Raw genomic sequence first — 15636 nt, 5'->3', positions numbered from 1 at the left:
GTGAGTGGAAAAGCAGACAAGCTTGGGCCATTTTTGAGAGAATTGACCCCCAGCTTCCCTGAGCTTTCCCGAATGTTCAGGCGGACCATGTGTCTTTTTGGGAGCACATACTTGTGCGAAAAGCTCTTCTCCACCTTGAACTTCAATAAGTCCAAGTACAGGTCCAGACTTACTGATGATCATCTTCAAGCCATACTGAGGGTCTCAACTGCTTCCTCCCTCAAGACAAATGTGGCTCAGCTATGCGAGAGGAAGCGCTGCCAGGTCTCTAGCAGCAAGGAGTAGGCAAGAGAAGCCATGTTCAGAAGAACAGTTCATGTTCTTCAATGTTCCATTCATGTTCAGGACCATTCATGTTCAGAAGAACCCATTGAGGTTAAAGAACTGTTAATAAAGACGTTTAAATCTGAATACAGCAGATATAGAAGACTGAAGAAACCACACATAGTTGCTGACTAGAGAAATCTAATTATTATTATTTTATTTATTACTGATTTATTTACTTATTAATTCTTAATTTGTTTATTTATTTTTTCATCTTATTTTGTGTTAAAAAAATAAAAATAAAGACATTTGAGAAGATTGGAATTTTTCTAACAAAGCTTTTCTTGTGGAATACCCGATGCGGCCCAGCCTCACCCAGACTCTGCCTCCAGCAGCCCCCAAGTAAATTAAGTTTGAGACCCCTGGTGAACATGTATTTGCTCCTTCTTGCAAGAATAAATGTCCGATGTGTTTGATTTTGAATTCAGCCTCGGAGTCATTTTTCTAACAGATGATGTCTGACTGCTGTTGTGACAACGACAGAAAGTTTGAGAGGAGTTGAAGAATCTCCTCATTCACTCAAATGTTACAAATATGTTCAAAAAAATGATAAATGTTTGAAAAAAGTTGAATGTCGGCGTAAATGTCCTGAAAGAGTTGAACAATTTCAAATGTGAATGGTTGAACTCGGTGAGTATGCAGAAGTAGTGAGCGACCAAAACAAACCGCGTGGAAGAAGTCAGAAACAGGATGTCAACAGTGTAAATGCTGAATCAGCATTCACACAATAAAGGCCAGTTATTTGTTCTAATTTCACTTGGATACGGAGAACGCTGCCTCAGATGGAGGCGCTAAAATAGTTCAAATAACTCCTGTAAAACATTACGAAGGCTTAAATCATCGTACACGTGAACATTTAGTGACAATCTATACAATTCACAACGTCACGATAACATATGACCTTGTTGATTAGCTCGGAGCAAATAGGATCAAATCCAGCAATCTCTATATGTCACGAAGAAAAATATCCCTTTTGTTTTTTAAACAAGTCTTCTTTCATCACTTTGTTGTCACTCCAGAAGAAGAACACTATGTTTAGTATCAGAGTCTCTTTAAATATTGCTGTTGCTCAGCTGTTCATCTTCCACGATGGACAACGGTCACAAAGATGAAACCTCTTCAGCAGAAAGCTAAAAGATCAGAAGAACAGGTAACAGGTGCAGCACTCTGTCACCGCTAACATGAAGGAAACACATGCTGCCTGGCCGGCTGCTGCTGCTTCTTCATTTGGATTAGAAATCTAGTGACTAAAGGAAACATTGAACAGGACGTCCTCACCGTCCGCTACGTCTTTTTAGCCCGTCTGTCCCAAAGCGAGCTGAGACAGGAAACCGGAAACAGAACGCGGAGACCTGCAACGAGCCGACGAGGAGACGTTCAGGTTGAAAGAAGAACAAAGTCCAACGTTGTTGAGAAGCGGAGACGTGACGAGCGAGACGAGAAGCAGGTTGAAGGTTCACTTCTGTTTCTGTGCTCACTGGAAACATCTTCATTTCAGATTTAAGCAGCCTTTTTCAGCCGTTACTACATTTGATCTGATTCCATAAAGATGGACGAGGTCTGTGTTTGGTTTTGTCGTTTGAAAAGGTCACTTATTGAAAAGAGATTCTCTTCAACCATGTGAGTGACCTGCAGAGGGATCCTGAAGATAGAATATGAATTGGACCTCCCGTTTCATGTCGGTGGTCGAAGGTGAGTAACACTGATATCAAAAGTAAAAGAATTGTCCCGTGCTTGTTTCCTCTGCTTTAGCCGGCTCAGTACAGGTCTGTACCGGCAGCACAACTCTGGATTCTCATGTCCTGAAGAACTTTCTCTCTCCTCATCATCTAAACCTCAGCGCTTCAATGTTTGAGGAGAGACGACAAAAGAAGTCTGATTGTGTCGTGATTCAAATGTAACGTGATCGAGCTCAAAAGACGGTCGGGATGAAAAAGCTCGTTTTCAACGTGATTTCAGGTCCGACTGTTTCCATTTATATGGATGGTTTGGTAAAACATCAAATCAAGGAGGAGGGAGAAGTCAGGAGACATTTTCAGAGTCTGAATTTAGAGTCTGTGCTTACAGCTGTTTCTTGGAAGCAGTACGTACCATACAAATTCAATCTGGATCAAAGGATTAAAAGTACCAGCAGAAGGGATTTTTAAATGGATTTGTGGTGAGCACTACTTATTTCTAGAAGTGGAGAGCCATACAGCTGAAAAATACATTTCAAAGGAAATAGATATGAGTTTTAAATGTCTTCAGTGTTGTTCTACAGGGTAGAAAAAAAGGCAAAAGTTCAGGAACCCTTGAATGACTTGGTGTGTTTCTACATTACAGTTTACTGACAAAGACCACGACATGCATTTAGAAGCTTCTGGAAAAACAAGGAAGCGAATCTTTAGCGAACTTGGGTTTTTCTTTTGGGGGTAAACAACCTCTTTCTGAGGTCGAGAATACAAACTATATCTGCACACCTCCAGATCTAAATGCAAAACATCTGTTTGTTTGATTTTGGGGAGAATTTGAGTGAAACAAACCGTTAATTCTCATTCAAGAAAACCTTTGGACGTGTTCATAAATGTCAGCATATGCAGCATGTGACGACACCACAATGTACTTTATCTGACTTTTACAATTACCAGCATTCATTTCTAAACTTTGCAGAGATGCAGAATACAGCCGGGACAAGCTGTTAACTGACCAACACATTCACAGCTAGCAGATTTACCAGTTAACCGACCTGCAAGTATCTAAACTGGCAGGAAAACAGAGCAGCTGGAGAAAACCAAGCAGACAACGTGAGACCGTCCAACGTCCACACGGAGAAGCTTTCTGCTCTGAGGTGACCGTGCTCAGCACAGAGCCGGGATTTGATTTATCATGGAAGTCATTTCAGGAAGAAACTTTCTCAGCCTGAACATATTGATGAAGCTGAGGGGCGTTCCTCTCTCACAGGGATCTGCACCAAAGGCTGGAAGATTACATTTCATGACCTTTGAGAGTCTTCAGCGGCAACCAGCGCTGTCAGTGGGCAGAGTGCTCCCTCTGGTGGTCAGTTTGTGAAACAGCAGCATCATGTTGTCTAATTCAACTCAGACAAATGGTGGATGAAGTATTCAGAACATTTATTGAAGTAAAAGTACAAATACAGCAAAGAAAACAAAGATACTCCATTACAAGTCAAAGTCCTTAATTAAACAGCTTACTCAGGTAAAAGTACAGAAGCGTTAGCAGCAACATTTAGTGAAAGTATTAAAGTAAAAGTGCTGCTTTGTTCCCTCTGAATAATCTATATTACTATATATGAAGCAGTGAAAGAATTCAGCTCCTTTATTTCAGAAAAAGTTCTGATACCAGACTGAAAATACTAGAAGTCCTGCATTCAAAACCTTGTTGAAGTAAAAGTATCGTCAGTAAAAATACACTGAAAACACAAAAAGTAAAAGTACACACGAAGCAGAAAATGTTCCCTGTTAGTGTTTTACTATTATATATATATGATGTTTTTAGATTCATATTGCTGCTGGATTAAAGTGAATTTTACCGTCATAGTCACTGAAGGTTTTGCTCATTTCAACTACTTTATATATTGTTGATTTGTAAAGCGTCATATTGAACCAGATCATCACATATTTGGAGCGTTGCTGTCCTGTGAGAACCACGTATCTAAGAAATAAACACCTTTTCAGCTTTGTCAGGTTTTTTAAAAAAGTTAATTTAGCAGGAGAATCATCTCAGTCCATAAAAGAACATTTAAATCACTTTAAATTATCAGAAAATAATCTAATTCAACTTCACCAAATTTAGAGATACGTGGTTTTCACTACAGGAACGGTGTGAAAAGAGCTTAAAAACAATAATAAAACATATTAACATGAAGATAACAACTATCAAGAAGACGTCCAGGTGACGCCCATAATGCTTGATTGACAGCAGATCTTTGTTCAGAGCAGAAACGCCTCAATGATGGAGAGAAAATGAAATGGAAAATGAAAATGCAGGTTTAAACCCACTGAAACCTGAAAGACTTCAGTTTATTTCAGTTTACAAAACTCAGCAGAGTCTCCAACGAAACCAGACCAAAACCCAGCGTGGAGCGGCTGAGTGAACGTGGTCTGGACTCTGTGGAGGAGAGTCATGGTCTCAGAGACGCTGTAGAAGGACAGAGTACCTGCACTGTGATCCAGGTACACCCCCACTCTGGAGGATGGAGGACCTGAGACGGGAGTTTTGATGTTGTTGTACCAAAGACTGTTATTGGAACAATCTAATGACCAAGATTTGTTATTACGTCCAAACACACTTTCCATCCCGCTCCCTGTTCTGTTGATATTCTTGTATGCGACTGCTACATCAACTCCTCTTCCTCTTCCTCTCATCTCCACCTCAAAGTAACAACGTCCAGTCAGACTCTCTCTACTCAGGACCTGACAATATCTACTGAATCTGTCTGGATGATCAGAATAAGACTGATTCTGATCCATTCGTGTTACTTTTCTGTTCCCATCAGATAATAACATCTGTCCGTTTGCTGTGTTTGGATCCAGTGTGATTTCTTGTGAATATCTTAAGAATCCAGCTCTGGTCTTTGGTTCTGGTTGTGACAGTAAAACGTCCACTTCATTCACTGACACTGAGATCTTCTTCCATTCTTCATCCAGAACTTGCTGTAGTTTATCTCTGACCTCTGACACAGCTGCTGTCACATCCTGAAAGTAGGTGAGAGGACGGATATGGATGCTGGATGAGTCTGTAGGCTCACTGAGTGCTGACACTGAGGGGTAGTTGTGCAGGAACTCGTTGTGATCCTCTGTGTGTGAGAGCTGCTCCAGCTCGGCGTCTTTCCTCTTCAGCTCAGCGATCTCCTGCTCCAGCTTCTCCTGAAGCTCTTTGACTCGACTCACTTGGGTTTCCTGCTGGGATCTGACCTCCTGCTTCACATCTCGGCTTCTTTTCTTGAGGAGACTCATCAGCTGGGTGAAGAGCTTCTCGCTGCCCTCCAGTGTTTTCTCAGCAGACTGATTGATGTCCTCCACCTCCTGCTGAAGCAGCTTCACATCTTTCTGTCTGTCCTGGATTTTCTGCTGGACGTTTCCTCGACTCCCCTCGAGCTCTCTCTGCCTCTCGGTCCTTTCTGCTGCAGCTGAGACGGTGTCGTGGTCTTTATGTTCATCCACAGAGCAGAGATAACAGATAATCTGACGATCGGTGCGGCAGAAGATCTTCATCACCTCGTCGTGAAGAGAGCAGATGTTCTCCTGGAGCTTCTTGGAGGGGTTCACCAGCTTGTGTTTCTTTAATGGAGCGACATCGTAATGAGGCTGAAGGTGTTTCTCACAATAAGAAGCCAGACAGACTAAACAGGACTTGACAGCTTTCAGTTTTCTCCCAGTGCAGACATCACAGGCCACATCTTCAGGTCCAGCATAGCAGTGATCAGCAGGAGCAGCTTGGAGTCCAGTCTTCTTCAGCTCCTCCACTAAAGCTGCCAACATGGTGTTTTTCACCAGGACAGGCCTCGGTATGAACCTCTTCATGCACTGAGGACAGCTGTAGACTCCAGTCCCGTCCTGTCCATCCCAGTGGACTTTAATACACTCCATGCAGTAGTTGTGTCCACATGGAAGAGTCACTGGATCCTTCAGTAGATCCAGACAGATGGAACAAGAGAAGGTTTCTCGGTCCAACTGAACTCCTTTCTGCTCCATTTCACCTCTCAGCAGCAGTGACTGTGTGAGTTTCACCTCCTCAAAGATAAAACTGGTTTCAGCTCTAATTTAAATATCATGTGACTCTGCAGCCAATGAGGACGTCAGCTCTTAGACTCCACCCATGTTGGCTCCGCCCATCTTCCAGCTGCAGATCTGATGGAGGGAACAAGGAAACGTGACAGACTGCAGCTGCTGAGTTTGAGAGCAGTTTTTTTTATTCCTCCTCAAACTCGTCGTCTCGGCTGTGATTCATGACTAAGTTGAAGTTTCCCCCACAAACTGAGACGCCCTCTGTTTCTGCTGCTGTAACATGAAACAAAGATTTGAGGATCTTTGTTTTACCTCTGATAAGTTCACTTATTAGTCTCCAGGGGCAACGAGCGCTGTCAGTGGGCAGAGTGCTCCCTCTGGTGGCCATTCTGGAAACAAGCAGCACCATTTAGTCTAATTCAACTCAGACAAATGGTGGATGAAGTCTTCAGAAACATTACAACAGTATTTAGAACAGACGACAGAGTTGTTGAAGTGTTCAACCACCTCATTTAAAGAGCACTCGTGATTATATGGTTCAAGGAGTGTCTTTTGAACCAGAATTTGCCCTTTAGTCGTTGCCATGGTTACAATCACATCATAAAGTATACAGCGATGGTCAGAGAAAGATAATTCACGTCCTGAAACCTGATCCACGTGTAACCTTCTTGTTATCACCAAGTCCAGGGTGTTACCCTGCTGGTGGGCGGCTTCCTTTACATGTTGGGTCACTTCAAAGCTGTCCAGTAAATCCATCAGCTCTGGAGCTTTGTGGTCGTTCTTGTTATTTACATGAATATTAAAGTCTCCGTTCAGAATGAACCTGTCATATCTGGTGATACCTGGTGAGATCGACTCTGAGAGTTCCTGCAGAAATAGTGCCGAGTACGTCGGTGGCCGGTAAACTGTGATGATCAGTACTGTTGATTTACCTTTCAGCTGCAGAGCAACATATTCAAATGATGTCAAATCAGCGAGGTCGATGTCATTACACCCAAACTGTGGTGAAGATCACTGCGATCCCTCCTCCTCTCTTGTTCTGTGTAACTGACTGATAACATTTATAGTGAGGAGGACAAGCCTCTATCAGAGTTGCTTCACCAGTCGTGTTGTTAAGCCACGTTTCAACCAGGAACAGAAAGTACAAAGTCTTATCGATGATGAGATCATTAACCAGAAAAGATTTATCGGTCAAAGATCCGACGATAAAAAAAAGGCAATTTCAGCTGCAGGGACTCTCAGACTGGAGAGGAGGCTGGTTGTGGATGAACTTTGACAAGTTTGAGATCGCCGTCTAGTAAGATAGTAATTTAGGTTGTAGGTCGGCGCCGAGAAGTCTGGATCCAGTGAAGTTCAGATGAACTCCATCAGGTTGAAACGCTCCTCACGGTTCCACAAAGGGTTAAAACTGTCAATCAAACGTATCCCATGTTTGAGGCGTGTTGACGTCAGCCATGTTTTCAGGATCAGGAGTCCACTGAACGATTCACTTCCTTTCTTGCGCGTCGGAATCGGTCCGGAAATAAATGCGTCTTGTGATCGATGGTCACTCAGGGTTTTCAGCAGCAGTGTGAAATCTTTTTCCAGAGTCTCAGAGCCCGTTCTCTTTTGCAGGATGTCAGAAGAACCCGTGTGGATCAGAACCCTCAGACTTCTTGGACGAGTCCAGAGGATAACTGGGAGGAGCTCCGTTAACTCCTTCACACTGGTGGTATCCAAACACAGATTTTCAGCCATTTTAACGTGCTTGGTGATGGCGTCCTCCATCAAAATACCGCCTGGTGTCTGAGGGACCTGAACTGTGTCTCTTCTGGCTCTTGATCTAGCAGTGGTTTTGAGGCTGTTTCTCGTGCTTCCATCAGCCTTGTTTCTGGTGATGTAATGACCAGTTTCCACAGACTTAGTGTCATCACACACTTCATGAGTCAGCAGCTCATACCTGTTGTGCAGGGAGAGTTCCAGCGGTGGAGTGAGCGTTGGAGCTGTGTTCCTCATGTGTTTGTTTCTGTGGTGGATAACATCAAACTGAGCCCTGGATGGAGGTGATGTTTTGGGCCTCGCTCCAGTGCGATGTGTATTTAAAAACTCTCAGATCATATTTGCTCCGGACTTGCCTGAATACTGAGATCATTTCTGACGTCCTCCCGTGTTAGTCCGCTGATATCTAAGTGGTGGACTGCTGCTTTAACAATGATCTGAATCCTCTCTGGTTTGGATTCGACCTCCATCGTAGCATTTACTACCCCCTGCTGTGAAAGTGACCGGCTTTGTTTGTGTTTTGTAAGTCGACCGTTGTTTCCCCCTCGTTTTGTCTGATGGAGGACTGCTGTGGCTCCTTTTGACGGCTTTACTTCTTCCATCGGCTCCTCCACTCTGGCTGAACCTCTTCACTGCCTCTGCAGAGGTGGTTTTATTCTGCACCTTCACCTGCTGTATTTCCCTCTCCCCTTTCTCAATCATTACTCCACTTACTTTCTTTTTGGATACGGTTTCTATTCACTAGTGATGGTGAGATGAACCCTCATGAGGCATCGAACCACTTCAGCCAGTTGGTTCTAGAAACGGTTCATTTCTCGAAGTTTCACGTGAACACGAAACCACCTGCTGGCCAAGTGTATAATCACAGGCAGCTGTATCTGAACCACATCATGTGATGCATTGAATGTTTGTGTCTGTTATGGCTGTTGGGAATGACTATGAATTACAAAAATGTATGACCAAATAATTTCTGTACATAAATCATCACATATGTGCATAATAAAATATTTTTTGAATGTATTCTGTGTGTAAATTTCCCCAAAATGGTCGTATCATATGATATGGCAGGTTGTGTAATCATGTTTTTCTGTCACTTTAGTAAAATGGCATGAGCTTCAGCAGGCAGAGGACAGTGGAAGTGTTTGTGGAACTAGGAAGAGGGGACTGAATATGCTTGTGTAACTTGGACAATGATGTACAGGACAGGGGACATTTTATTCATTTTTATTCAGAAATAACAGTTTCTCAACAGTTTTTGGTTTTGTGGATGTCCACATGTAAGAAGTAAGGCTAACAGCAGCCACCTTTTCCACTTTAGCCTTCTCCTTCTCCTTAGCTGACTCATACTTGGCCTCCACCATGGCCTTCAGAGCCTCAAGGAAAAAATATATAGTGCTGAACTGTGAGACACAATAAAGTACTCATTTGTTTCATGCATGCACCCAGACATACCTGCCTTGTAGGGAGAACATAATTAGGATCCAGTTTGGACACAAATGCCCTGAATCCAACATCATCCACAACACTGAAGGGCTGTGTGTCCTTCACTATCATGGAGACCAGGGCTTCATCCAGCTCTTGTTTTCTGGTGGCTGGTTAAAAGAGAATAAATACAGTGTCTGGTACCTGTCTTTATTTGCACAATAAACAAAAGTGAACAGGGAAAAATTGTGATGGTGCATTTGTAATATTGTAATGACTTACCTTGGCTGGGTGAAGCTCCAGTTTCCTCCTTATTCTCATGCAAGGCACGGTAACGCCTCAGCATGGATGAGGTGTTGTTATTGTACCCCAACTCCTTGGAGCACAATAAACACCTCACCTTTGAATAAAATAAGAAACTGTGAAAAATACAGTTCTTGATAAGCAAACCTAATGTGTCGGAAATAGAGTTAGATTTAGCTTATTAGGAGTTATCAAATCAAAGTGTTCCCACAGGGGAAATCCTCCTCTTCCTAGCTGGCTCCATCTTATCACCTCCTTCTCTCCTCACTCTCCTAAATCTCCAAACTATCTCTCTCTCTCTAACTTCTCCAAACTATCCAAACTCTCAACTGACCTCAACTCTCCACCAACAACCCACATTTTGAATGGAGCCTGAAGAGTTTATATTGCTGTCAAACCTCCAGGCAAAATCTGAACCACTTCCTGAAGCAGTCACGTGGTACAGCCGGGCAGCGAGGCTTCGGACGTCATCATTTGTGGCTCCTCCCCTAAATGAAGCATGCCTCGACACGTGCTTCGAAGCGTCGGCTCACCTCGTGACGTCACTACTATTCACTACTTTAAAACGACATGTTTCTTTAATCCCGTCCGCTCGCTCTCTTTGTTCTGCAATTCTACACACAATCAACAGGTTTCCATCTTTCCAAACTTTAGCCTCGAGAATATCCTCAATCTGGGAAGTTTTCACCATCCAACTATAGAAAATTCACCCCGCTCCTCACTTCCTGGGAACGAAGACTGAACGCGAGGCATTCTGGGATATGTAGTCTTCAGAGGCAACGAGCGCTGTCAGTGGGCAGAGTGCTCCCTCTGGTGGCCATTCTGGAAACAAGCAGCATCATGTTGTCTAATTCAACTCAGACAAATGGTGGATGAAGTATTCAGAACATTTATTGAAGTAAAAGTACAAATACAGCAAAGAAAACAAAGATACTCCATTACAAGTCAAAGTCCTTAATTAAACAGCTTACTCAGGTAAAAGTACAGAAGCGTTAGCAGCAACATTTAGTGAAAGTATTAAAGTAAAAGTGCTGCTTTGTTCCCTCTGAATAATCTATATTACTATATATGAAGCAGTGAAAGAATTCAGCTCCTTTATTTCAGAAAAAGTTCTGATACCAGACTGAAAATACTAGAAGTCCTGCATTCAAAACCTTGTTGAAGTTAAAGTATCGTCAGCAAAAATACACTGAAAACACAAAAAGTAAAAGTACACACGAAGCAGAAAATGTTCCCTGTTAGTGTTTTACTATTATATATGTGATGTTTGTAGATTCATATTGCTGCTGGATTAAAGTGAATTTTACCGTCATAGTCACTGAAGGTTTTGCTCATTTCAACTACTTTATATATTGTTGATTTGTAAAGCGTCATATTGAACCAGATCATCACATATTTGGAGCGTTGCTGTCCTGTGAGAACCACGTATCTAAGAAATAAACACCTTTTCAGCTTTGTCAGGTTTTTTTAAAATAGTTAATTTAGCAGGAAAATCATCTCAGTCCATAAAAGAACATTTAAATCTCTTTAGTTTATCAGAAAATAATTCAAAATTCAACTTCACCAAATTGAGAGATACGTGGTTTTCACTACAGGAACGATGTGAAAAGAGTTTAAAAACAATAATAAAACATATTAACATGAAGATAACAACTATCAAGAAGACGTCCAGGTGACGCCCATAATGCTTGATTGACAGCAGATCTTTGTTCAGAGCAGAAACGCCTCAATGATGGAGAGAAAATGAAATGGAAAATGAAAGTGCAGGTTTTAACCCACTGAAACCTGAAAGACTTCAGTTTATTTCAGTTTACAAAACTCAGCAGAGTTTTCAACGAACACTAACCCTAACCTGAACCCTAACCAAATCCCGAACACTGACCTGAACCCTAACCAAAGTCCAACGTGGAGCGGCTGAGTGAACGTGGTCTGGACTCTGTGGAGGAGAGTCATGGTCTCAGAGACGCTGTAGAAGGACAGAGTACCTGCACTGTGATCCAGGTACACCCCCACTCTGGAGGATGGAGGACCTGAGACGGGAGTTTCAATGTTGTTGGACCAAAACCTGTTATTGTAACAATCTAATGACCAAGATTTGTTATTACGTCCAAATCCACTTTCCTCCCCGCTCCCTGTTCTGTTGATATTCTTGTATGCGACTGCTACTTCAACTCTTGCTCTCCTCTCCACCTCAAAGTAACAACGTCCAGTCAGACTCTCTCTACTCAGGACCTGCCAACATTCACTGAATCTGTCTGGATGATCAGAATAAGACTGATTATGAATCATGAAAGTTACTTTTCTGTTCCCATCAGATAATAACATCTGTCTGTTTGCTGTGTTTGGATCCAGTGTGATTTCTTGTGAATATCTTAAGAATCCAGCTCTGGTCTTTGGTTCTGGTTGTGACAGTAAATCGTCCACTTCATTCACTGACACTGAGATCTTCTTCCATTCTTCACCCAGAACTTGCTGTAGTTTATCTCTGACCTCTGACACAGCTGCTGTCACATCCTGAAAGTAGGTGAGAGGACGGATATGGATGCTGGATGAGTCTGTAGGCTCACTGAGTGCTGACACTGAGGGGTAGTTGTGCAGGAACTCGTTGTGATCCTCTGTGTGTGAGAGCTGCTCCAGCTCGGCGTCTTTCCTCTTCAGCTCAGCGATCTCCTGCTCCAGCTTCTCCTGAAGCTCTTTGACTCGACTCACTTGGGTTTCCTGCTGGGATCTGACCTCCTGCTTCACATCGCGGCTTCTTTTCTTGAGGACACTCATCAGCTGGGTGAAGAGCTTCTCGCTGCCCTCCAGTGTTTTCTCAGCAGACTGATTGATGTCCTCCACCTCCTGCTGAAGCAGCTTCACATCTTTCTGTCTGTCCTGGATTTTCTGCTGGACGTTTCCTCGACTCCCCTCGAGCTCTCTCTGCCTCTCGGTCCTTTCTGCTGCAGCTGAGACGGTGTCGTGGTCTTTATGTTCCTCCACAGAGCAGAGATAACAGATAATCTGACGATCTGTGCGGCAGAACATCTTCATCACCTCGTCGTGAAGAGAGCAGATGTTCTCCTGGAGCTTCTTGGAGGGGTTCACCAGCTTGTGTTTCTTTAATGGAGCGACATCATAATGAGGCTGAAGGTGTTTCTCACAATAAGAAGCCAGACAGAATAAACAGGACTTGACAGCTTTCAGTTTTCTCCCAGTGCAGACATCACAGGCCACATCTTCAGGTCCAGCATAGCAGTGATCAGCAGGAGCAGCTTGGAGTCCAGTCTTCTTCAGCTCCTCCACTAAAGCTGCCAACATGGTGTTTTTGTCCAGGACAGGCCTCGGTGTGAACCTCTTCATGCACTGAGGACAGCTGTAGACTCCCGTCCCGTCCTGTCCGTCCCAGTGGACTTTAATACACTCCATGCAGTAGTTGTGTCCACATGGAAGACCCACTGGATCCTTCAGTAGATCCAGACAGATGGAACAAGAGAAGGTTTTTCTGTCCAGCTGAACTCCTTTCTGCTCCATTTCACCTCTCAGCAGCAGTGACTGTGTGAGTTTCACTTCCTCAAAGATAAAACTGGTTTCAGCTGATTTAAATATCATGTGACTCTGCAGCCAATGAGGACATCAGCTCTTAGACTCCACCCATGTTGGCTCCGCCCATCTTCCAGCTGCAGATCTGAAGGAGGGAACAAGGAAACGTGACAGATAAATAAATAAATGAAAACAAAAATCAACCTAAAATATAAAATATAGGTTTTACCAATTCAGTGAACTAAATTCTTTTCCTCAATCCTGTTTCTTTCAAGTATTGTAATAACACTTCCTTCCCCTTCAGGTTTATTTCATCTCTTTGACTCCTCAACTTCCAGCTTCTTCTTTAAACTCGTCTCGCTCTCGTGTGAATTTCTGTCAATAACAAATGATATGATCTACAGATTCTGGTATTTTGCAGCACTCACATAATCCCGTCGGGTGTTTTATTCATTAACTGTATTGTTTTGTTCAGCCTTGTGTGTCCGACCCTCAGTCTGGTTCATGTGTTTTCCTCCGGACGTCCTCCCTTTGCCAACTTCTCTCTGAATAGCATGAAGGCGTCTTCCTGTGTCTCCAAACTGTGCTGCCGCTCCTTCACGATGTTTCTTCTCTATTAATTTAGCTTCTGCTTCACTGAATAAAATCTCTGTACTGTGCTGACACTCCAGAGCTTGTTTTGATAATTCCCTGACAGAGCAGTTTGGACCCACGTTCTTTATTTCTTTGGCTGTTAATTTATGGTTGATTTGATTTTTGTATTAAACATAGTTATTTCAACCCCTTCATTATTCCCTGTGTTTAGTTGGATTATCCAGTCGACTGGAGATACGTTTTATTTTCTATAATGTAATAAAGTTCACATTTTTGTCTCCGTCGGTCTCAAGTTCCAGTTTATTCTGTCTCCTGTGTTTTCTCACCTGGTCACATATACAATAACCCACACACCCATGTGCTTCCAATTACTGCTACCAGGTCTCCAAAAAATAAGATCGCAAAACATCGAATCAAAGATTTGTTTTTCTCTCTTTTGTATTTCATGAGATTAGAAGGAACGTTTTTTCGTGTAATTTTTACATTTTCTAATACATTTTTACACTTTGTTGTTTTACTCCAATAAAACGACAGCAAGACCGCCAAACAACCTGATCAAAGATTGAGGTCCATCCCTTCACTCAAGGCCTTGTGAGATAGAGGGAAGATAAATCACTCGCTGGGAAACAGGAGAGTTTAGATCGTGTCCACAGACGCTGGTTTGGGGAAGCGTTCTGCAAAGTGTGATGTAAAGTCACTTCAACACCAACCTGTGACTAACGGTAAAAAGGACACTGGAAGGAAAGGATTAGCTTTACAACTACTGATAGTCCAAATGATAAAGAAGTTTTGGAAATGAAATCCCTTCCTCTAAATTATATCCCTCCAATCGTACCTACAAGCATTATGAAGAATTCTGTTGCTCTTTATGACAAAAACTAAAATGCTGAAATGTTTTGACAAGCATTTTATATTATTTTTGTATATTTTGTGTTCTTGGCCGCAGCAAAGACGGAGCACACCAGGGATTTAACAAAAAGAAACGCATTTTATAATCAAACTTAACCAAAAGACGCATACGGGGCGAGGCAGACAGGAGCTGATGACTGAACAGGCTGCAATCCAGGAAGCAACAACAAAAAAACAAGTTAAACAAGTTACACAGAGACTGAAACTACCACCTGACGTGACTTCATTTGGCACAGAGTAGTTGAAGGACCAGATAATTTCAGCAGGAGAAGCTGATGAGTTCACTGAGTGCAGTTTTGTCACTTGTGATCAGGAGCAGGTGAGGCGGAGCTGCGACTCAGGAGAGGACGGCTCGGACACGTTCCACAAATAATCAGTCAGACAAAGAAACCGAGAATCGCTGCTGAAGCCCGACTGTATTTAGGAAAGATGTTGGTCGTTAGTCGTTCTTACGTAAAGTGATTTTCCTTTTTGGAGGCTTTATCATATTCAAAAACTCATGAAAGTGGATAAACATTTGTCTCCCGGCGAAAAATGTCTTATTCCAGTGGAGTCGCGAGTGGGCGTGGCCAAATGGCTCGAGAGCGCCCCCTAAAGAGATGCCCCGGCGGCCACATTTACCTAAATTCACAAAATCCAGTGGACACGTGTATCACATGGAGAAGCAGAAAAAAGTTACATTGCACCATTATGTCAATGAGACAGGAAGTCCACCATTTTGAATGTAGTCGCCATTTCGGGTGATTCTAACACGTTGTACTTTGTCGAACTCCTCCGAGGGATTTTGTCGCCCCGACTTGAATTTAGGTTCTCTGGATAGAAAACATGTTTGGGATTAAAAGTTATCAAAATAATTCGTTTTCATCGATGTGTGTGCCTCCAGCGTGGCGGCCATTTTGAGCGTCTCGCGATGAAATTACGAGTTGCTTTAAATCTTATGTACATGGACCGACCTTCTCCAAACATCACAGGTATGATAACAGCCCCGCCCTGAAGACCTCTGTGGGGTAATATTTGCTCATAGTCACAGCGCCCCCTGTTGGCCACTGGAAATGACACTTTTCATACTTTCACATTC

At 42.9% G+C, this 15636-nt stretch overlaps 2 protein-coding genes across 2 annotated transcripts; both read right to left on the bottom strand.

Annotated features, from left to right (window-relative positions):
- Nucleotides 1-3588: 3588 nt before the first annotated feature.
- Nucleotides 3589-6017, bottom strand: LOC138214069 (tripartite motif-containing protein 16-like). Its single transcript, XM_069175438.1, has one exon. It carries the CDS (start codon nt 6015-6017, stop codon nt 4344-4346), a length of 1674 nt encoding a protein of 557 aa, XP_069031539.1. The 3' UTR covers nt 3589-4343.
- A 4385-nt stretch (nt 6018-10402) lies between these two features.
- LOC138214080 (tripartite motif-containing protein 16-like) lies at nt 10403-13136 on the bottom strand. Its single transcript, XM_069175448.1, has 2 exons — nt 11416-13136; nt 10403-11385 (listed from the first exon to the last, which is right to left on the bottom strand). The coding sequence occupies exons 1-2, from the start codon at nt 13122-13124 to the stop codon at nt 11334-11336; spliced, it is 1761 nt and encodes a 586-aa protein (XP_069031549.1). The 5' UTR covers nt 13125-13136; the 3' UTR covers nt 10403-11333.
- Between the last annotated feature and the right edge of the window lie 2500 nt (nt 13137-15636).

This window comes from Embiotoca jacksoni, unplaced genomic scaffold (genome assembly GCF_022577435.1).
Source record: "Embiotoca jacksoni isolate LCO1_2020_lvr unplaced genomic scaffold, fEmbJac1.0.p SCAF_67, whole genome shotgun sequence".
Lineage (NCBI taxonomy): Eukaryota > Metazoa > Chordata > Actinopteri > Embiotocidae > Embiotoca > Embiotoca jacksoni.
The sequence above is the reverse complement of the archived record's forward strand: the minus strand, read 5'-3'. Positions and strand labels throughout refer to the sequence as shown.

Bases quoted from the DNA above. Each gene is read 5' to 3' on its own strand.
- LOC138214069 (XM_069175438.1), bottom strand. From the start codon at position 6,017: ATGGAGCAGAAAGGAGTTCAGTTGGACCGAGAAACCTTCTCTTGTTCC.
- LOC138214080 (XM_069175448.1), bottom strand. From the start codon at position 13,124: ATGATATTTAAATCAGCTGAAACCAGTTTTATCTTTGAGGAAGTGAAA. The intron at 11,386-11,415 runs GTCAGTGTTCGG...GTTAGGGTTCAG, and splicing joins GGACTTTGGTTAGGGTTCAG to GTTAGGGTTAGTGTTCGTTG.